This window comes from Gymnoscopelus braueri (assembly GCF_963280865.1).
Source record: "Gymnoscopelus braueri genome assembly, chromosome: 9".
Lineage (NCBI taxonomy): Eukaryota > Metazoa > Chordata > Actinopteri > Myctophiformes > Myctophidae > Gymnoscopelus > Gymnoscopelus braueri.
In genome coordinates, this window is record NC_137610.1 from 12,800,869 (window position 1) to 12,823,927 (window position 23,059).

At 42.2% G+C, this 23,059-nt stretch overlaps 1 protein-coding gene across 1 annotated transcript; it reads left to right on the plus strand.

Annotated features, from left to right (window-relative positions):
* Positions 1 to 382: 382 nt before the first annotated feature.
* slc25a22a (solute carrier family 25 member 22a) lies at positions 383 to 22,225 on the plus strand. Its single transcript, XM_080438625.1, has 11 exons — positions 383 to 520; positions 7,440 to 7,648; positions 8,221 to 8,340; positions 12,026 to 12,081; positions 12,663 to 12,753; positions 13,915 to 13,969; positions 15,111 to 15,171; positions 15,433 to 15,577; positions 16,716 to 16,870; positions 17,423 to 17,498; positions 19,296 to 22,225. The coding sequence occupies exons 2-11, from the start codon at positions 7,629 to 7,631 to the stop codon at positions 19,447 to 19,449; spliced, it is 933 nt and encodes a 310-aa protein (XP_080294751.1). The 5' UTR covers positions 383 to 520; positions 7,440 to 7,628; the 3' UTR covers positions 19,450 to 22,225.
* The last annotated feature ends 834 nt before the right edge of the window (positions 22,226 to 23,059 follow it).

Sequence of the window (23,059 nt, forward strand, 5' to 3'; positions counted from 1 at the left end):
AGTTTGTACTGTATGGTGTGTGAATCCTTGTGTCATTGGTTTGGCAGCCGACCAACTGCCCAATCACAAAGAGATAGTCCCGCTCCGCTATGGGATACAGCTCCATCCAGTGTTGCCATGTCCGCTTATTATAAGCGACTTTGGGCTTCTTTTTCTATAAAGTTGCTTGTAAATATTGGTGGTTGGATGTGACGCGTTGTGAGCTTGTAGATGGGCCATGTATACAGTACTATATAGGTTTAAAGTGCTCTTTTGGGCTTGTTTTCATAGACCTGGTTTCTTATTTCTCTCGCGAAATCTGGCAACACTGTCCATCACTACAAGGCTACGGGCTACTCCCCCTCCCTGTGGTGCTCCTCTCCCTCCTCCCACCCTCTATAGTCTCTACAAATGCTAGTAACACCGGTAGGTAGGTTAGCAACTGGCTGTCAGTGAAAAGCATAGAGTGAGAAAAAAAACCTGTATTTTAATTATTTACATACATCATTCCACATAGGGATCAAGGACAAGGCGCCATACGGTATGTACACAACGGTTCAAAAGATGATAACGTAAAGCTTCATTCTGATTCCGGTTTATTAGAATAACGGCTTCTGCTGCTGTAAGGAAAGGTATCCATCCTCTCACCCGTGCCTCCTTATTAGGATATATATATATCCCTGAAATAACGTGGATTTGTGGAATTAGTGTATGTGTTTTGACAGTACCGTTAAAATGCACTGAAAGGGGGTTCTTTTGAAATTGTATTCTGTTCTTATTTGTGGGCTCCGGGTGCGAGGATCAAATCATTTCCGTTATGTGGCAAGGACTCGATTTATACTATCGATAGCATCTAGGTAATAGTGTCCGTTATCTTATGAGACGCGGCGAGGATCATAAGATAATATGGCACGTTTTATGACTGTGTTATAATGAGTTATATGTCAGAAATGATTAGTGAAGGTTGGGTTAGTCATTAATTGTGGCTGTTTTACCTCGTTCCGTTAGACTTTAGTACAATAGACTTTAGTACAATAACGATGGCTGCTGACTCAGGTGTGACGGCATGGATCATGTCAGTTTGCAGGATTTTGGTGTGGAATCTGTGGATGGAAATGTTAACTTGTTTTAACTGTTGTTTAATGTTTTGGGGTTATTTCGGGTTAACTGCGGGACCCGTTTCATCTTCTACCGCACGTAGAAATTTAAGGCGGGTGTCTGGTTACGAGGGCGTCCATTCATCCGGCAGCCACGTCCCTGTAGTCTCCCATCAATCAGTTCTTTTTGGGCAAGCGACACCGTCGTACGACGGAATAAAATGAGGCACCACGGGGCGCTATAATTGCTACTACGAAAAGCTGGGACCCACACACCACACACAGTACAACACTGGCTCCCAAACACTGGGTCGGGACCAATTTGTGGGTCGCGGACACATTTTTATGGGTCCCTTATTTTGTGTGTCCTACACTTTGTTTTTAATTATTATTTCAAAACATTTTCAAAAAACATTCCCAAAGAAACTGACATTTTCATGAATTAACAACAAATTCAATGATTTTTCAATGAAGAAATATCTAAGAAATTCCATGAATTAGAAAACGAATGTTTAATGAAGTAGTGAAAATAGCCGATCTACAAGCTGAGGCGTTGTGAGCTTGTAGATCTGCTATTTTCACTAGTATGTTTGGGTCCCGGCCAAACATCTAATTTGTCTTTTGGGTCTGGAGCCAAAAAGTTTACTCAGTTGTAGGCATCAGTGTTCAAGTATACACGTTTTAAACGTGTACTTGAATAAGTAAGCATAACGTGACGTTTATGCTTACCAGGCCAAGCTCAGCCATACATAATTAATGAGGGGGTGGCAAATATGCATCCAGCTGCATCCAATTCTAAATGGAATGGTTGTATGTTGGATTTGGTGCATTTGAAGAGTTATTACAAGAGCTCACAATCAAGCATGTAGATCAGCTATTTTAGGCGTGCAACACCACTGTATGGCGAATTGTAGTTCAGGTTTTAGAGGGCTGATGTTCATCTGGTTGAAATTTGGAATAATCCGGACATTTTGGCCCTCAGAGAGTGACTTGCTCAGTATGGAATGCTGTGTTCTCTTTGATGAAAGAAAGAAACTCAGTCTGTCCCCCATGTTTTATTGAGACAAGAAAGCTAAGGAGACATGGATATATAGGGCAGATTCAAGGGGGAAGGCTGTGTGTGTGTGTGTGTGTGTGTGTGTGTGTGTGTGTGTGTGTGTGTGTGTGTGAGAGAAATGTACCACCGGCTCTAGTTACTGAAGGACCTATTACTGCTACATCATCTATGCACAGAAAAGCTGGACTTAGTTTTTCTTATGGAAATGCCTTGTCGTAACTCATTGATGCTGCAGGCCTGGGGCAGACTATGTGTAACTGCATAACTGTAACCCTAATGGCTGCAATATAAGCCTAACTCAAAAAAGCAGTAATAAAGGCATGCCTGTGTCTGGGCTATAATAGACCCGACCGTAAGAGAGATTCCATTTTATAATCCCTATGGTTGTGGGAAGAGGTTATGAGATGTATCTGTGACACCGCAAATCACCCCTTGTTTGGAATTGTTGGTTTCAAACCAACAAAATGTGAGTCATAGCTGCCTTTAGCCTTGTTGTTTGACAAGAGAAACGGAGAGGATACACTTAATGTCGTGGATTGGGAGCTTAAAACCAAACATTTATGTAATGTAGGGCACAACGGAACATCTGGAATACTCTCATACATGACATTATTTTACAGTTGCCATATCTGCCATTTCTTTTAAATAAAGCCAAATATTGAAAGCAATAAAGCCTAATTTATACTCCGTCGTACAACAGTGTTACTTGCCGAAAATAACTGATCTCTTCGTCAAGCGACAACGTTGAAAAGACAGTCCTCTCAGTCCTACTCCTAGTTCTACGACATGTAGTGTAAATTGTAACTAATTGAAGCAGTGTGTGTGTGCGCTGTACAGTCTGCTTTCACCTCATGAGGGAGGAACTCATTTGTTAGCTGCACTGTCAAGAAGCCACATCACAGTCACGTGAGCTGCTGACTACCATAGCATCCTGTCACAAACCACTCCATCTCTGCCAGCACAGTTTGTCAAACCTTTGTGACTAGAATGTGGACTTTTATGGACAATTACATTGGCAATGTTTGCCTGGAGTCATTGCATGAGAAGGATATAATTTGACTGCCCTGTTTTTGCATAACAAATACCCCGGATTTCCAAACAGGTCAAGGCTTTTTAAATCTTTGTTAATTTTCTCTGCGGCTGTCACACAGACATGGGTCAGACCAGGTCATGGACTGAGCAAACTAACCATGTCTGGCCTCACATCAGTATGACAGCATCAGTGGATAACAACTGTGCTTGCACTTAAGCCGCCAATATGTGATTGGTGTTTTTGGAGAGATTAAAATATACTGTAGTTGTCTCTTTATCAGACAGAAGACTGAGCGAGGTCTAGCTACACACTGCGACGAGGTCTGTGCCTGTGTTTATGCTTACTGAACTGGTTACACCTGTGGTAAATGAGATCAAATCATCCCGCTGTACCTAATCAAACCCAAACCATACTTTTATTGTGGTATAATTGTAACCCTTAGCAAAGTCACAAAAAATGTGTGCTGTGTGCACATATTAACAGGACCCTAACACTACCACAACGATGTAAGATTTATGTAAGATAAGTTGTTTGACAACAGTTTTGGTTACTCCCTTTTCACTGTTTTCAAAATATAGGCTAATTGACACAAATTATACCTTGTTAAGATAATCATTTGTGTAATGTTATCCAGGAGGATCTGAGTGTTTTGAGGATAATTTGAAAATAAACACATTTATATGGTGTTTGGTGATACTGTTTAAGTCTACCTGTATGTATACTTCAGTGCTTAAATACAATTCTGCGATTTTTCCCGTTCAAAATTCAGAAGTAGCCTGACATACTATAATAATATATGAGAAAAAAAAGGTAAGTGGTATTGGAAGCTAAAATATCCGAAAGGATAATAATGAACATTAACAGATAATTGAAGACGTACATTTTTCACACATTAGAAGTGATGTAAAACTACAATTGTTCCTATGTAAGCTAGCTTTTTGCTATAGCTACATTATTGTGGGCAGTACCAGAAGAGGGTACATTTGTAAAATACTAACTAATGTACCATTAAACCTTGGACATTGTCCAATATTCCAAACTTGAAAAGGTGTGAAGACTACCCAGGTGTTTGTTATCTCGAGATCAGCAGTAATCATTACAAACCGTCCCAGTTCAAAGAGTAGAGCGAGGATATCTGAGGGTGTGGCATATGAACTTTTGGAATTAAACATGAATGAAACGGGTGGGGAGGGTGATATTGGTCATTGCACGTATACTTCTACGGGCTGGGGCGGCACCTGTCAGCGGGGAGTGTTGGGCGGGAGGAGTAGGACGAAAGCTGGTGGGGGCTCCTCACTGGCAGGTGAGCCAGTAGGGTCACCTGCCAGTGACCCTACTGGCTCACCATGTGGAGAAACAGAATTGGGGTTTATTTAGGAAGTGGGTCATAGTTCTCCGAGATGTGCTCTCCCTGTGTGAGTGTGCGTGCGCTTGACGCAGAGAGAGAGAGAGTCAGCAAAGAACAGGAACACTGAAAAGGGGGTAAAAAATGATTGGCTACTCTAAATAAAAAATAATAATACTGAGAAACAAGCATGTAATTTGTGATTAACCTCAACTTGCTATAGGTTTGCCTAGACATAGTATGTGTGAGTTATGATGTACATACACTATTACATTTACAAATTTGGTAAATTTACAATATATATTTTAATACATGAAGATCTATGTAAACATTATGTGTTGCATGCCCCCTCAGACAATCAGGAGATATCCATTTCTGACACCACTTGAAGGTTTTGGGCCAACAGGCCAGTCTTATACTGGCTGCTTGGTTGCAGCTTAAAAAAAAAGAGAGAGAAAGAAAAGGCAGTAGACTTGAGAATATTTTTGTGGGAAGCCTAACTGTGTAGTAGGCCACTCTTAAAAAAACAAGACTAAAATACCCACTAGTCTAAAAGTCCTGCTAGTGGCCCCTAGAGGCTGTACAGAATTCCATACAGAACGGGTGGGGCAGAACATTGTCACTGTGTTCATCACCTTACTGTTCTGGGTGTAATGATGAACAAGGGTCGGGCTCAGGCACATACTGTTATCTGTCCTTGTTGTTTTGTAGACCCTCTGGCAACAATTCAACTGGTTATCAGCCACTTTTAAGTTTGAATGTGTATCAGTGTGCATGTGTGGAGTGATAGACTGGGTTATGCTGTATCTTGAGTTCAAGGTTCTGCACTGGAGACAAGTTGTTCATTCACTATGGCTATTGTTTACTCATCAGTGCTTATCTGCATTAGATGCACAAACTCAAAATATAACCCGTGTGTGTGTGCGTGCGTGCGTGCGTGCGTGCGTGCAAGCGAGCGAGCGAGAGAGAGAGAGTTTTGAAGCTATGCATTTTGAAGCCGCCTTTGGTGAGTTTATAATTGGGCCCAGTGTAAGAGTTTCCTTTCTGGTTTTGGGTGAGTAGGAAATATGCTAGGAATTATTTATCTTTGAAAATATTACAGACAGTGTTCAGCAGTGATCCAGTTATGGGATGGGTGAAATGCAAATTCCAGTCTAGTTTCCTTGCTTGTTGTAATTTGAAAAAGAAAAAAATAAGCAATTTCAGGCAGATCCGGAAGATGAGTGATGTCTCTGTCGCTGTACTCGCTCCTCACTGTAGGCAGTTGTTTCCAGATAGACTCAGATTGTCCTGACCAGACAACACGGGCAGAGACACACGCATGGTTGCTACAGCTGCAGTAGATGTACTCAAACATACCACAGACGGGCTCAAGTGGCCCAGTTAAGCCTTGGGGCTTGAGTAAGAAGAAGCCGACATGACACTTTAACCCCTTTCACTCTTGATGGCTGATTCATCACTGGTTCAATCACAAGCATTACATTGATTCCTCTTCTCCTCTGCTGTACTGTAGTGTTGCAAGCAGTTGCTTAAAGCAAATAATCTGTGAAAACAGAGTGCCGTTGCTGACCATGGGGAAATTTGCATGTTTTGCATGTTTCTGGAGGAAGTGAGAGGCAGGAAAACGGGAAACAAAGCAAAAAGATAGCCTGCCATTTGTCAAGGTCATACTGTTATGAGAGAGACGTGTGAACGTGAAAATGGAGATATGCTGGCTAAGAGGGATGGACAGCGGGATAAGAGCTCCAAGGAGGGCTAAATGGAATCTGGATGGGGGCTGTGTTTGAAGAGGATACCCAGCCAGCCTCTTATAGTGAACAGAGGAAAGCAGTGACCTTTTCTAACCCCCTCTACTCTGACTGCTCACCAGTCACCACCCCCCAACCCACCCTGCATCCAGACCAAACACCAAACACGCTGGAGCACAGCTGCACTCACTATGACACTGTAGTTATCTAATCAGTACACATCCATGTGGAGAAACAGAATTGGGGTTTATTTAGGAAGTGGGTCATAGTTCTCCGAGATGTGTTCTCCCTGTGTGTGTGTGTGTGCGTGCGCTTGCCGCAGAGAGAGAGTCAGCAAAGAACAGGAACAGAACGAGAGTCGTGACTGAGGAGGAAGAGAGAGAGGGAGAGAGGGGAGGAGGGGGAGGAGGAGGCGGGCTCCCGTGCAGAGGACGATTGTGATTGGTGGATGGAAGGGGTGGGAGAGTGATGGAGGAAATGAGAAGCTAAAGGCCCTTTTAAATCCAAGGTGTAGCAAATAGGGATGCATATACCAGCTGCATATGATTTTATTTATTTATTTTCTCTGCTGGTTCAAAATGAGCATTATACACACATGCAATTCCACCCATTCAGATCTAGATTGGCAATAGATAACCTTGGCCTTAACTATAAAAGGACACACACAGAAAGTGCAGCCAGCACAGACATGTGGGTGGTGATGAAATGTTAAATCGTAATCCTGCTACCGTGATCGCAATAGCTATATTTTGGGATAGCTGTGTCAGCCGGTCACTCCGTAATGTGTCCACATAATGCGTCCACAGTGGCTCCCTATTGGAACTAACGCTGGGGAAGTTCCCCTTCACCTCACCCCTGTCTCCATTTCAAACCTGGCACTCCCATTGGACCACAAAGAATGAATAAAGTGAGTGAGGGACAAAGAGTCAGTGAAATGCGAGTTAGCTGTGCAGTAGTTGTCACTAAACTTGTATTGATACTCTTATGATATGATATACTGTACATATTGTGATACTGTATGAAGCGTATCTCATGAAGCGTAATTTTGTATGCATGTCCTGGTGCCCTGGCCTGATTGTGAAAGCTGAAGTCCACGTGAGAAGCTGAGACATTTCTGTGAATGGCTTCTTTGTAAGGGCTTCTAATGTCACCCGTCTCTCTCTCTCGTATCACTTTACAGAAATCCATTCTTACCTGGCTATCAGTTCAGGAAGAGGACAAGACCATCAGACCGCATTATTCCATCATACACAGAGAGCCACATTCAGCAGTGTAACTAACAACTAAAGAGTGGGGCAGCAACTGATCGACGGACCAAACAACCGACGGACTGATTGACACATTGACCATTGGCAGAGGCCTAAGATAAATGGCTGACAAGCAGATCAGGTGAGTTAGAACAGTGGTTCCACTGATGTGCCGTGAGACAAGTCCAGGTGTGCTTTAGGATTTGGTGGCAACCAAACATTGTTATTGCAATACAATTATACAAAAAGTTATGCATTATTTTTAATTTATGATATCAGTATATTGTGCGCATTTGTTTCCCAGTAGGCAAAATCTATACCCTAATTTATTTCTTTTTACCACTTTAACCTGTCGTCCCTAGTTTGATCTGCAAGCTCACAACGTGTTGTGACGCAACACGTTGTGAGCTTGTAGATCGGCTATTTATGAATACAGTCGTGCCCATTGGTGTGCAGTGAAAACACAAAAACTGAAAACCATTGAGTTAGAATTTGAACTATGTAACCATGGGATGTACTAGTGGCAAGATCCACTTGCATCCGTAAGTCTAAGTTACTGGTGTCGAATGACCTTGTGTCTCTCTGGTCTCTCTCCACAACTCTCTCATGAAGCAGAAATACCTAGATGATAATCTTAAACAGGAAAGTAGGAATATTGTGCTGGGGCAAAAATAATCTTGTCTTTCTTTCTCTCCATTCATGCCCTCCTCACAGTCTTCCTGCCAAATTGATCAATGGGGGGATCGCTGGCCTGGTTGGAGTGACCTGTGTGTTTCCCATTGACCTGGCCAAAACCCGGTTGCAAAACCAAACAAATGGCCTTTACACTAGCATGTACGTATAAGTGCACTTTTACACTTTGGGCCTAATTCACGAAGTCGAAGAAGTACTGTATGCACAGATTAAGGGTAGATACTGTACGACAGTTTCCACGAGCATGGTCTGATTCATCATTATTCTTCTATGTGAAATTTCTGTAAAATACACACAACTCACGTCTGCTGTGAGGCACTCGTATGTGGCAGAATTCCTTGCGTGCCTGTTGTTAGAATGCCTTATTCTTCTTGCAAAATCAATTGTAACAGTGTTAATGTGCCCTACATTTGTCAAAACATATAAAATTGAATAAAAAGATGTACTGCTTGTTTTTGAAGTAAGGATGCATAGGCTACTGGGCTTAAAGACATCAGGCAAATTCAAACCGATTTCTAGACATTTTTCCGTTGACGCATTTAGAGCTGAACATAGTTATCTAACCATCTGATGGAAATGCAGTTTGGATGAAATCTAGCTGTGTCCACTCCATTCCCACAGCAAATAGGATAATCCAAAGGACGAATTCCCCGTCAGTAATCAATAATTAAAGCTCCCTGATCCATAATCTAGCATCATTACAGTGTCCTGGATTCTTTTTTCTTTTTTTTAAAAGATTTGTTTATTGACAGAGTACAATGTACATCCATCCATTTTACATTTTATACAGCAAGACAAGAAAAAAGACAATAGAAAACAAAAAGACAGAAAACAACCCTCCCCCCCAAACCAACCCCCCACCCCAGAATGACACAATAAACATCATTGACCACAACAACCTTTGCAGTAGTACCAACTTATAACCTCAACCAAGAGGAGTTAATGAAGGCAAAATATCGAGTAAAGAGCCCCAAATTTTGTTATAGGTCTCGGGTTTTCTCCTTACATTATACAGGATCTTCTCAGGAGTACAATAAGAGGAAAGTTCATTCAACCAATGCTTTTGTGATGGAGAATTTTCAGATTTCCAATTGACAAGGATAAAAAAAAAATCCAGCCGTGCTGGCAAGTGAAACAAAATACTTCTTGTGAAAGTTCACTTCACATGAATTAAACTGACATCACCCAATATCCAAATCCTGGGGTCAAACGGTATCTCAGATTCTATGACATCCGAAACAGTGGTTATAATGAACTTCCAAAAGTCAACCAAATATGGACAGTTCCAAAGCATATGAATCAAATCACCCTCATTTATCTTGCACCTCTGACACATGGCAGAAATATTTCCATCAATTTTATGTAGCCTTAGTGGAGTAGAATAAGTCCTGTGAAAGATATTGAATTGCATTTGTCTATGCTTCGTGGAGACCAGGACTGTCTGAGCTCTTTCTAAGATGTTTCGCCAATCAATATCATCATACGTACATTCCAAATCAGCTTCCCATTTGCGTTTAAGGGATAATTTATTATAGACCAAAAGATTCCTATTTAATATATTGTATATGGAGGAGATTAACCCCTTGGTGGAGGAGATCAATGTGCTGAACATACTATGATCCTCCAGGGGTGATTTATTAGGAATAGACAGGAAATCTATGCAGTTTTCTCTGACCCAGTGTAACCTCGCGTCACCAGTCTTTCCACCTCGGAGGAAAGCCTGGTATGCGCTACTAAAGACCCATATGATCCGGTCTAGGCCACGCCTACTGAAAAAAATAAAAAAAAAAGAATCCTCTTTCCGGATTCTGCCCATCCGGTTTTGCGGTGCCGCTTTGTTTTGGTTCCCCAATCCCTATTTAAATGGAATAGAATTTCCCCGTGGGATAATACAGACGCTAAATAGTCTCCGGATAGTACACGCACATTTATTTTCCAAAAATAAGCTAAACCATGCCGCATCAAGGATTTTATTAGGACGGACCTATTTTGGGGTGAGTCAGGGTGAGGTCTTTCCGGCTCTGCCCATCCGGCCGCTTGATGACGCGGATGACGCACACCCCGACCGGATCATAGACCCGAAAAGATATGCTGCCCAGGCTAGACCCAGTGTCTGATTTGGAGATATTTGAAAAGATTATGATTTGGCAAGTTATACTTGGAAGATAATTGCTGAAAGTTTGAAATTATGTTATTACTATACAAGTCCCCGACAGTCCTGATCCCTTTGTCGAACCAACTCCTTAAAATACCATCAGCAATAGGGCGAGGGATGTTAGGGTTGTCCCATAACGGAGTCATTCTCATATAAGAAATGTCTAATCCTAATAACTTGTGCGATTCTTGCCATGCCTCGAACGAGCACAACACAATAGGATTCTTTGTTATTACAGAGAGGTTCTTCCTCGAGCCCAAAAAAGGAACAGTCCTCAGAGGAGTGGAGCCCAATTCCTTCTGTTCTAAAGAAAGCCATCTGACCTCACTATTCTCTGCATGTAACCATATCCATAAAGGTCGAAACTGAGAGGCCAGGAAATAACACCTGAAATTAGGAAGATTAAGACCTCCCCTATCATAGGGTGTGTCCTGGATTCTAGCATCATTGTTGTTGTTTTTCCTCTTCTTTACCTCAGCAAAGGTTAAGTTGTTCAGTATAATAGGCTTATATAATATCCTGCCATGCTTTATTTGCCTATTTATTAGCCTGTGACTTCAAACTTTGTAGGCTTTCTTCTTCTCATTTACACTTAACACATTCCATGCCAGAGTTTAATCTCATAATGTACTCACCAGTGCCAGCGTTTTATTGTTGTTTTTTTGTTTTTTTCATGTCGCCACAGACCTCGCTAAATAAGTTAAAAGTGCGCGTTCATTTGGTTCTAAACACACAGCGGATCTGTGAGAAACGGCCAGCGAAAACAGTTTCCAAATGCGAGCCGCCATCTTGTAGATACAGCCGATCAACGGTAAACAGTGATCAGCGAGGAGAAAAACAACAACCGAGAAAATCGAGTTTTAAACAGGATCCCAGACAGGAAGCGGATACGATCGAAAAAAACGGAACCCGAATAATTCCGTTTCCGACCGGAAACCGGAAATGGATTAAAAAAAATCGGAAAGTGCACCTGGGGCAAAATCAATGGGAATCGGCGGTTCGCGTAGATCTACGCGACTGGCACGCTGCGGCTTTAAATAGGTTCGCGTAGATCTACGCGACTGGCATTCAATGTGTTAAGAGCAATACTTTATTCACATTCAGCTGCAGCTGGTCCATTACGCGAGGGACGCTTGCCAAATAAACCAGATCTACAAGCTGTCAAGGCGTTGCAATGTGAAGCGTTGATCTGTTCTTTTCTTGAATTTGTACTTTTGAGTTCTTACCATACTGTAGGTGCAGTTGGTTTCAGGTTGGATATTCTGGTTGCATTTGTTAGTGTTAAATGGGGCATGGAACAGTGCAAGTGATGCATACATGAATGCACATTTGATTTACAAACAGGTGGAATTCATCATCTGATACACTTGTGATCCGCACACATCGAGGCTTTACACACACTTTCATGAATCCTACGTAGGTCTTTACTAGGTCGCAAAACTACACAAAAATATAGTAAAAAGAGCTTTGTGACGCTCATAATGTGCCCATTATGAGCAGGGTCTAACTCTTAAGAGGAATCGTCTCGTTACTGGACTACAGACCTGACGTAGCTACTTGTCGCCTGACTTATCATACGATTTATGTGTAAACACAGACCACTTTGAATGAACAGACTAGAATTGTGTAATTTCGCAGCACATTGTAATGTTTGCTGTGTCTGCATCACAGGTCCGACTGCCTTATCAAGACCATCCGTTCGGAGGGATACTTCGGGATGTACCGAGGTAGGGCTTCACCAGGACAACGCTGGCATATGCGCTTGTATTTCCACATAGGAAGAAATCACACTGACTATTCTAAATCATCAAGTCCCTACTAAAGGCAAATATAAGATGTGAGCTCACTGAGAGAGCCCCGCTGCTGACCACAGCTAAACATTGAGTGAAGCAAACACCCACACACAAACACACACACACACACACACACACACACACACACACACACACACACACACACACACACACACACACACACACACACACACACACACACACACACACACACACACACACACACACACACACACACACACACACACACAGTGCCACAGATATCTAGGACAGAGCCCTCTGACTGGTGTATGGGAGTGTCTAGACTGCTACAGTATGTCCTCATACTCTCTCTCTCTGCCTGTCTCTCTCCATCTCTAATTACATTCTAACTGTCTATGCCTCTTTCTCTTCCTCCATGTGGTTATTTTCTCTCTGGCTTCCTTTCTGTCTCACTCTACTGTACATCTCGCTCTCCCTCTCTTTGTAACATGCCTCCCCTCCCTCCCTGTCCCTCACTCCCACCTTCCCTCCAGGAGCGGCGGTGAACCTCACACTGGTCACTCCAGAGAAAGCCATCAAGTTGGCTGCAAATGACTTCTTCAGGCAACACCTCACGAAGGATGGGTAAGACACGGAAAGATTCACATGTTGGCACGCACACGCACGCACGCACGCACGCACGCACGCACGCACGCACGCACGCACGCACGCACGCACGCACGCACGCACGCACGCACGCACGCACGCACACACACACACACACACACACACACACACACACACACACACAGAGTAAAATCCTGTTAATTCAGTGCTAAGGGTGTATAAATGTATATTTGTACTTTTGCACACTCCCAGAGTTAGAAAATTTGTAAATTAACACCAAAGATTTTACTGTGCACAGTGCCACTGAGTGATTATCAACATGTAACCTGACACATTATCTGTGTGAATTACAACCCAGTTTTGACTTAATCCTACCACTACTAGGCTGCCAGCACACCATGTTCCTGAGCATACCATGTTATTAGCCTTGTTATTAGGTGGTTAGCCTATCCCAAATCAATGCTCTCAAAGAAAAATTTGCACGCATCAGTATCACATGTCAAATGTCAATAAACGTTATGCCGTTGCTGAAGGCAGAGCAGCCGCTGTCCTGTTCTGCACCCTCCCCTGTGCGCCTGGCATGATTGTAATTTCCACCGGGTTGAGCTCAAAACCCCTCGGGAGTGCTCGTTTTGGTCCACACAACGTCTTGCTCTACAAAGAACGCATGACTTTTTATAACAAGGCTGAGGCTTTCCGACAGCGAGGCCTCGAGGCTCGTGAGACACGCCTGAGCAAGTCGCCAGGTGAGGCAGTGCCAGCATTGAGTAGCCAAAGGCCTCGCGCGTCGACATGCACACCGCCCGGGTTAGCAAGCAGCGGCGGACGAACTAGGGTATCATGTGATCCAAAACGAGCACTCCCTCCTCTGTCCAGTACACAGGGTTTTGAGCTCAGCCCAGTGGAAATGACATGCACGCTTCTATATGGGTAAAGCTGAGTGTTTCACGGCATCCGTATCTCTATGGTGACAAACAATGATGGGGTTTGATGAATGATTGACTTGTTTCGCCCCGGCACTTCCCTTGTGAATTATTAATCCACCCCTCTGCCTGACGGGTGCTGAAACAGGAGATAAAAGCCTAATCGTCGTGTCGCCTGCAGGAGGATCCGTGAAGCAGTCTGTGTTTCACAGCACCCACTGACCTGCCCCTCCTTTCCCTTCTCTGTCTTTCACAGGAAGCTCACTTTGGTCAAGGAAATGCTGGCTGGGTGCGGGGCGGGTACGTGCCAGGTGAGTTGAGTCATCCTTCTTTTCTCTACCTGGCTTTGCTGCCCTTAGCACTGCCAAAAACACCAAGACTCACAGATGCAATGTGCACAAACACACACATGCACACGTAATGCATATCATTGCTGTCGGGCAGAAACCTTGTATCTCCATATTTAATTTAATAAAATAAATATATATATATATATTTTTGAGCATTTCTGCTTTATTTTCGATATGTCAGTGTAGAGAGACAGGAAGGGTGGGGGGGTGGTATGCACCAAATGGCTCGTCGGACCGGGAGTTGAACCCTGCACTCGCTGTCACGCATTAGAATCCATGTGGTACTGTGCTGTATGTGCCCTAACCACTCGTCCATTTGGGTTGCCCATATCTTTCATGAATGAATGCCCTATTTTATTCTTCATTGCATGACAGTGTCACACAAAAGCAGTGAAAATAGCAGATCTACAAGCTCACAACGTGTTGCTATGTGACAAGATATGAGCTTGTAGAGCTGCTATTTTCACTACTTTTGAAAAATTCTGGAAAGTTTTGAAATGTCTGTCTTTTTTTAAAAGGCTGTCTGTGGGTTTTATAAATATTTCACTAATGAAAATTATTTACAAGAGCTTGTAATAACTTAAATAATAACTACATTGGATCCATTGGAACACAGGTTATTTTTTCCATTTACTGAAGAAATTACACACAGATTCTCAACTGTTAATACTATTATACTATTACGTAGATCGACAGTTAGACTCGATTGATCAGATAAGACTCGATGGCCATGTGGCGTGAATGATTCATTGTGGAATGCTTGTTGTCAATGAGTCCAAAGGCTTCAGGCACAGAGAATGTGATTAGATTAAGTGTAGCAGGCCTCAGATTAAGATTATCCTAAGAATGTGGGTATCTCACTGTTAATCCAGTTAACTAGTTACCAGTGTGTTGGATTACAGAGTAAACAAGCGTGTACATTTAAGTTAATGGGCATCAGTGGATTCACACTGGACACTGCTTCAGCCTTACGTACAAACCTTCAGAGCCGTTAACTAATCTTCAACTCTTTTATGCTTATGAGGTTTCCTGTGTTGGTCAAATTATATTTGTATGCTAAGAGAATAAATCTAATGAACAAGTTCATTGTTTCCTCTCACAGGTTATTGTCACAACTCCTATGGAGATGTTGAAAATTCAGCTCCAAGATGCTGGACGAATTGGTAAGAGACCAACGGTTAGTGGAACTCAAAACAATGAGTTCCACTAACAATCACAATGGAGAAATGGTGACCTCATGTGGTCATGTCAGTGATTACAATAGCTCTGTGCCCAGTCTGAATTCAGGCAGTCTAATTTTACCCACCTCTTAATACATTTATCCATCAAACAATGCCTCTCACTTTGTGTAGATTAACTATCTGTCTCTGTTTTTTCCACTGGGGTTGTACTGCTAGTAATATTGTTCTCCCCATGTTCCTCAGCGGCTCAGAGAAAGCTGATGCCCGAGACAGTGGTGGCGGGCACTGTGGAGCCCAAATCACCCACAGCCATGCAGCTGACACGAGAGCTGCTGAGGGAAAAGGGCATTGCTGGCTTATATAAAGGCTTGGGAGCCACGATACTCAGGTACATCATAAATATATTATATTATGTGTATATGCAGTACACACACACACACACACACACACACACACACACACACACACACACACACACACACACACACACACACACACACACACACACACACACACACACACACACACACACACACACACACACACACACACACACACACACACACACACACACACTGTGTGTGTGTGTGTGTGTGTGTGTGTGTGTGTGTAGTGTGTACATAAGTTAACTAAATGTTAATGTTGCAGATGTTTTAGTCTACTTATATGTCTTATCTACTGTTGATCATTGATTAGTTAAAATTAGCCTCCCAGTCACGGAATTCACATTTCATTTTCTTTCAGCAGACCGGTCTGCTGAATAAAAATTTTGTGACCTGGATGGTTTATCAGGCTAAGTTAAAATGGTCAAACAAGAAAAATAATTACACTACAGTGCGTGCCTGCCCAGCACAAATAGTGCACACACAGTTCAGCACCACTGCAGCAATCATGTCATTTTGGAACACGCTTCGACTAATGAGCAATACCTACTGTAAATTAAACCAGCTCAATGTCCACCCTGAGAATGGGAGGCATGGTACCCAATGCCTCCCTGCTTGGCACTAAGCATTAAGGGTTGGATTGGGGGTAAGTCCCTGCGACATACTAGCGTCATTGAAAAATATAATAAAGAATACATTAGAAGAAAAAAAAAATAACTTCACTCATTAAGCTAGTTAGCAGCACTGTTGACAAGTGATTGATGATGGTAGTATTGTTTTGGTAGTTGTTAATGACGCAGAGAGCCAAGGAACAGACGATTTGAAGCGTGTCTGATTTGTGATGATAATAATTATAAATTGAAGTGTTTTTCATTCAACTGGAAGCGACGATGGAGGACTCGTTTGAGGAAGACCTAGATGTCCGGAAATATATTTTCTGGCTTTTGTCATAAGACCTGTGTGTGTGTGTGTGTGTGTGTGTGTGTGTGTGTATTTTGTGTGCATTATGTTCTTAATATATAAAGGTTTGAAGGTTATAATATGCAAAGGTGACGAGGTGGAATCTTCCTCTTCCACTTCAGAGGTGGTCACCGTGACCTGTGGTTTTACATTCATCTTTGCTTTCTCCGCTTCCTTCCGCAGGGACGTTCCTTTTTCCATGATCTACTTTCCCCTCTTTGCCAATCTGAATCACCTGGGTAAACGAGGTGCGGACGGACCCGCGCCTTTTTACGTGTCATTTATAGCCGGATGTGCTGCCGGGAGCACAGCCGCCGTTGCTGTCAACCCTGTCGACGGTGAGACATCAGACACAGTTTTGCCAGATTTTGCTAGAGAAATAAGCAACCAGGTCTATGAAAACAAGCCCAAAAGCAGCGATTAGAGCACTTTAAACCTACATACATCGGCTATTTGAAAATAGACGATCTACAAGCTCACAACGAAAAAAAGTGAAATTATTTTTTATTTTTTTTACATTTTAACAACACAAATCTGGTATGGGGTCCCTGGCACAAAATGTTTTCACATGGGGATATGCGGATAATTACATGTTCATTTGGGGGTCCTTGACATGAAAATATTTGAAACAACCACTGGTTTAAACTTGATTAGGAAGCAAGCCCAAAATAAGCAACTACACTTTAGAAACAAGCCCAAAAAAACGCAACTACCAATATTTACAAGCGACTTCACAGAAAAGCAAGCCCAAAGTCGTTTATAATAAGCGGACATGGCAACACTGCACTGGCAATGCCAGGCTAACACTGCACTGGACCTGGTTTCCAAGGCATCAGGCAGACTGTGATAGCTGACGCCTATGTGTTAACCTGAATCACTTTGTGTTACAGTGATAAAGACTAGACTGCAGACCCTGAACCGAGGGGTCGCAGAAGAGACATATAATGGAGTGGCAGACTGCATCAGGTAACCTCATTATGTCCTCCTTACTGATGATAGAATCATAATGATGTCCTTTCTAATTATCTCCACCAGGAGATCGTGCATTAGGCCCTGTGTGTGTGTGTGTGTGTGTGTGTGTGTGTGTGTGTGTGTGTGTGTGTGTGTGTGTGTGTGTGTGTGTGTGTGTGTGTGTGTGTGTGTGTGTGTGTGTGTGTGTGTGTCCAGGCTAGCCATTTATAATGTTCATGTCCTTCTGTCTCATGGGATGTACTGGAACTAGGTATTGGAACTAACCAATGGAGGATAATTATGCAAGTTCACCGGTACAAGCCAGCGTTAAATTAACACCAAAATATACATTTATAAACATGACAACATACAACAAATCCCTTAATGTCTGCGCACATGCAACTCAGTCTGAGCTGTCTTAATTCAGTCTTTAGCCCCTTTTACAGAGTTTACAGTGCCAATGCTCTGCAAAGATTGCACCAAAACTAATATAACCTAATACGGTATGTATTATGTTAACAGCATGTAGAGCTGTTGAACCATTTTGTTGGAATTGACAATAACAAGTTTTGGGCGATGTTATCAGGAATCCCGGGAGGAAGACAGTAGAGACGATTGTCGATTTACAACTGGTGATCAAATGCTGTACTACTTTTTCATGGTTGTAGGAAATTTCACTGTCTGCATACATCGCATTATTGTTATTATTAGGACATGCATCCTGGTGGAGGTTTACACTCTACTGACCACACTTTTCTAGTTATTATCTTCCACCGGGCTGGAATGGCCATGGTTATGTTTTCGCCCCTGTCCGTGTGACGCAATGTCCCATATAAGCCATGGCTATTTCTGCCTGACAAGATTTTACACCATTCTTCAAAACCTTTTGCTACTACAGATTCTGTTCAAAACTCACACAAATTGGTACACATTCTCTCTGGAGTCATGTGTTGAAGATATATCATTCCTATTGGTTACGATTGCCTTCCAAATGTTGCGGGCGGGACCTATTTTTAAAAATTCCCCCAAATCATGAACGCAGTGTCTGATCAGCCCCAAATATTTATCACAGATTGATGGCCTCTAAACAGCTATTTCACTTCTACACACAAATGCTTATCTCTCTGTTGTCACATGATTTTTCTTCACGAAATTAGGCCCAAATGCTCGCATCTCTCATGTGACAATGACATACACTGTTTTCATACTCCATACTCTTTACCTGTAATTAAATTAATACAATTGTGGCCGGGGCCTATTTCTTACAAAATAATACCATATTATGAATGCAACATCCAATCATCCCCAAATTGGAATCACCTGTTGAGGGGCCTTCGTCTGTCCCAAAGGGGTGCACCTACTGGAGTAAAAACTCGATTCCCCCCTGCAGCGTCCTCGTGTCCTGCACCCCATGACTGTCTCAGCCCTGGGTAGGCAACGTGGCCTGGTGGAGATCTGTGCTCAGAGGAGCGCACTTTTCTATTTTTGATCATGTGCTATTTTTTACTGCTGTACACAGCCAATATCGTCTGTGTACAAGTGTCTGGCCAAGCCGGATGCACTGAACCCCCGTCTCCATGGTGGTGGGCAGGAACTTTACTGCATCAACCAGACGCCATTACCCTAGCTTTAAATAGCTTTATTCTTAAGCCTTCAGAGCAGCTAACGGGGACCTGCCCAAGGATCTGAAGCTGCAATAAGACCCAAGCGAGTGTGTACATCCCACCCACCCTAAAGTATTTAACATAACTGACACGTCACAAATACTTGACTGTTAATCCGTTTCTTCACTGAACTCTTGTCTTCCTGTAGTAAGATCATGCGCAACGAGGGTCCGTCAGCCTTCCTGAAGGGGGCGTACTGCAGAGCCCTGGTCATAGCACCTCTCTTCGGCATCGCCCAGGTGGTGTACTTCCTGGGTGTGGGGGAATACATCCTCAGCTTCTTGCCCAAAAAGGACCACTAAGAAGCCCCCCCCCCAGTCCACCCTCACGACCCCTCCTCTCAGCCTTTCCCTCCCATCACACAATACACCGAGTGCGTTAGGACTCATCTCATTGTGAAACAAGGTTTTCATCGCAGTTGGGTCATGACCGACCATTATCATTTTACATTTTTAAGTTATGTTGAATGTTGAACGAATTTTAGCACAGTTTTAGAGGGAGTCTTCATTTTGCCAAGCTGCCTATGGTGGTGCACAAAAATTCCAGTGGGCAAGCACAGGTAGTCTTCTGGAATTGAAGCCACAATTATCTTGTTTTCAAAGGATATTGCTTTATTACTTCAACATTTTCTTGCATTGTCGGGCATGATTGTTGAAGTGCAACATAGATCTAACTGCCCTGGGTTGCTGCAATTCAGCGAGCTCTATTGTACCTATTTTCTTTTTATAAAGTTGACAATGAATATGATCTGTATAACATTTATAACAATGATTAGCTTAAATTACTGCACATATCTATCTCAAGAATCTTAGATCAGCTAGGCTATTCACCAAGCATGCTTTTTAATGAATCGCCCCAGACCTTATTTCTTAACCACTTAGCAGATCATGAATTAGAGAAGAAAAAAAAAATCATGTATGCCTTTCCTGTCTCAGATAAAGAGCCAGGGAATGTGTGAGTGTAATGCCAGCACATTACTTGTGTTCTTTCCTGAGAAGCCTGGGATCCCTGCCTATAAGCAGCTGTAATGAACCCTGTTGTTCATCAGCATCGCTCCAAGCTGACTTTGATGGCCCTATACTGTAGTAGACCTGGTTTTCTGTCATATCACAATGGGTTAACCACTTTAGCCCTATTTTATACTTCGCCATATGACAATGTTGCACAAAAATAGACAATCTACAAGTTCACAATGTGTCGCAACGTAACGGGTCGTGAGCTTGTAGGTCTGCTATTTCCATTTTGTGAAATTTTAGAACATTTTATAAAATGTTTGAACATTTTCTCCTACAAAGACATGCCCAAAATAGGGATGAAAGTGGTTAACTGTGTCAATTTGCTTCCCTCAAGGATAGCCCTGTCCCACACTATTGAATTATATAGAGTCTGCTCAATACAGGGCCATAGCCAGTAACAGTTTGCCTTTTACACGCGTGATAGACATCAGAACAGCTGCTTAAATATTTTTTAAGGGATAGGCACATTTTGGATATCTAGAAACCATGACACTAAATTGTATGGAAAGAAGATATATTGCTATTTGGTTGTTATTTAGAGAAATTAGGTTATAGACTTTATTTTGTGGACAGAATAATGATACCCGTTGTGGAACAATTAAGGTTATGGCCAGATTAGTTCAACCCTCCTTGGTCCTGATTATGTATGGTTTACTTTAAACGGTTTTTAAAAATCGGTTTAAATTTTTTATTTTACATTTCGCCCAGCATGTATTCAGCAGCAGTACCCAAGAGCAAATGTACTCAGATAACATTTTCGACATTGTGCAAAATTGTTGGGGATGGACTTACTTTGATTTTTACCAAACATTTCAGCTTGTTTGCTTCAGATGTTCTTTGTTTGCTTTAAGCTCCTGGGAGAAAAAAGCTTTTATGGAGTATCCCGTGCATGCGTTACATCACAGGAGCCCTACCAATGGTTTATCTCGCCCGGAGATCAAGGTGACTTTGATGTGTGTTATCCAATCACATTCCTTCTTAGCTCTCCCCACAGTCTTAGCAGCTCTTCTATTGTACTGTTGCACTGTAGATATGCAATGCAACTCTTCAGTGTGTTATCACATTTGTGGGAGTGAGCTCTATTTATCAATATTCCTTTCAATAGGCAGTATAGCGCTATATATATATATATATTTGTACGTGATGTTTTTTCTGTGTCAAAAGTGTCCACCTTACTATATTGTACATATGCAGATGATATGAAGTTTATGTTGTAGGTTTTATTTGTTTTGTAAGTGATGGCTTATTTGCACACCTACCTCCATCTGCCCTTTTAATCAATTTGTCGTGATTTGTATAATGTCGTGGATTTATCAAATGAAGGAGCGTGTGTTATCGGTTATCGTAATGCAACAAAGATATCATTTTAACTTGATTGCAGTCAAGCACTGAGGTTTTGGGGTTCTTGTACTGTACTGTATGTGAAAGGAAAACAATAATGTGGATGCTCTGCTCTTGGATGATGGTTTGGTGGTTGCCGTGGCTCCCAGGTTCTGATGGAACTGCCTCTTGTCCTGTCTCCCCCTGCCTTCTCAGCCAAGGACCAAAAGGGCATTAAGCCTATTTATATTTCGTCGCACAACCTGTGTTTCAGTTGAAAATGTTTGTTGAGCGACACGGCCGAGCAATTAAGTATAAATAAGCCCTTATACAGTAATGTTGTTATGATTAGACATCCTATCATTATGGCAGAGTGAACAATCTTCCTTTTGTCCATTTATTTCTTTATATTTGGAAATGATACAAATGAAACCATTCCATTTGTGGACAGAGAAATATGGGCTTAACCCTAGGTGAGCCATAATGTGGACCTGTTGACAGCAGATTGGAGTTGGAGCATCAGTATTATTTTGACATTGCTGACAATGGTGACCCAGTCAGTATTGATTTGATCGTGAATATCAAAGATGTCTTACACTTACAGTAACAACTAAAAGCAAAATGTATACTTTGTTGTATTATGGTGTCGCTTGCCGGAAAATAGCCGAACTACAAATCTTCGTCGCACCGCAAACGCGTTGTGAGAAGTTAAGCATAAGCCATAAATCTGACAAATCAGAGATCAGAAAGGGGTAAACGGACATGTCCTGGCACCTTCAACCTCTAGGGCAGCAGACCCACAGAAACACATTTCAAAGACCTGCCTTCTTGTGTGATCTTAGCTTTATGATTTTACTATTGTTTGATGTTGTTATTGTTTTAAAATCCTCAACATTCCAATTTGCTAGCTAGCTCGTCTCATATGCTGTTGTTGTGATCACAATGCCTATTATACTGTTGAAATTGTTTCTATGATTTTTCTTTTCCATTTTCAGTTCAATAATGATGTTGTACAAGTCATTTTGTTTTGCTTAGCTGTGAATTTGCACTGACTGTGTGCATTTGGTCATGTATGTGAGTGTGCGTGTTTCTGACTGTTTAGTGATGTAGTTGATTCTGTATGGAATTAGTCAGTGTGACACTAAGGTGTTTCTCTCGCTCTCTCTCTCTCTCTCTCTCTCTCACCTCTGTTTCTCACTCTTTCTCTCTGTCACCTCCTTCCCTGTCTGTCACACTCTTCTGCCATCTGCCTCTCCCTGAAGCTGTATTTATACTTAGTTGCTCAACAAAACATAGCAGATCTACAAGCTTACAGTGCGACGTGCTTTGAGCTTGTAGATCTGATATTTTCAGTGTGCGACATCTGCACGCAACTAAGTAACTCAGGCTTAACATGTATAACAGGGAGTGTTAGTGGATGCAAGAAGAAGACTGTAAAAACACCAAATAATGTTGTAGACTATGACTTAGAGTGTATATTGTACAATCAAAGTGCAAGCACAAAGGATTATTAGGCACAAGACACCACACAAATCAGCTAATGGGTCGGTCTAATGCTAATGTACTTAGACTTAGA

Bases quoted from the DNA above. Each gene is read 5' to 3' on its own strand.
- slc25a22a (XM_080438625.1), top strand. From the start codon at position 7,629: ATGGCTGACAAGCAGATCAG. The intron at 8,341-12,025 runs GTACGTATAAGT...TCTGCATCACAG, and splicing joins AATGGCCTTTACACTAGCAT to GTCCGACTGCCTTATCAAGA. The intron at 16,871-17,422 runs GTGAGACATCAG...TTTGTGTTACAG, and splicing joins TGCTGTCAACCCTGTCGACG to TGATAAAGACTAGACTGCAG.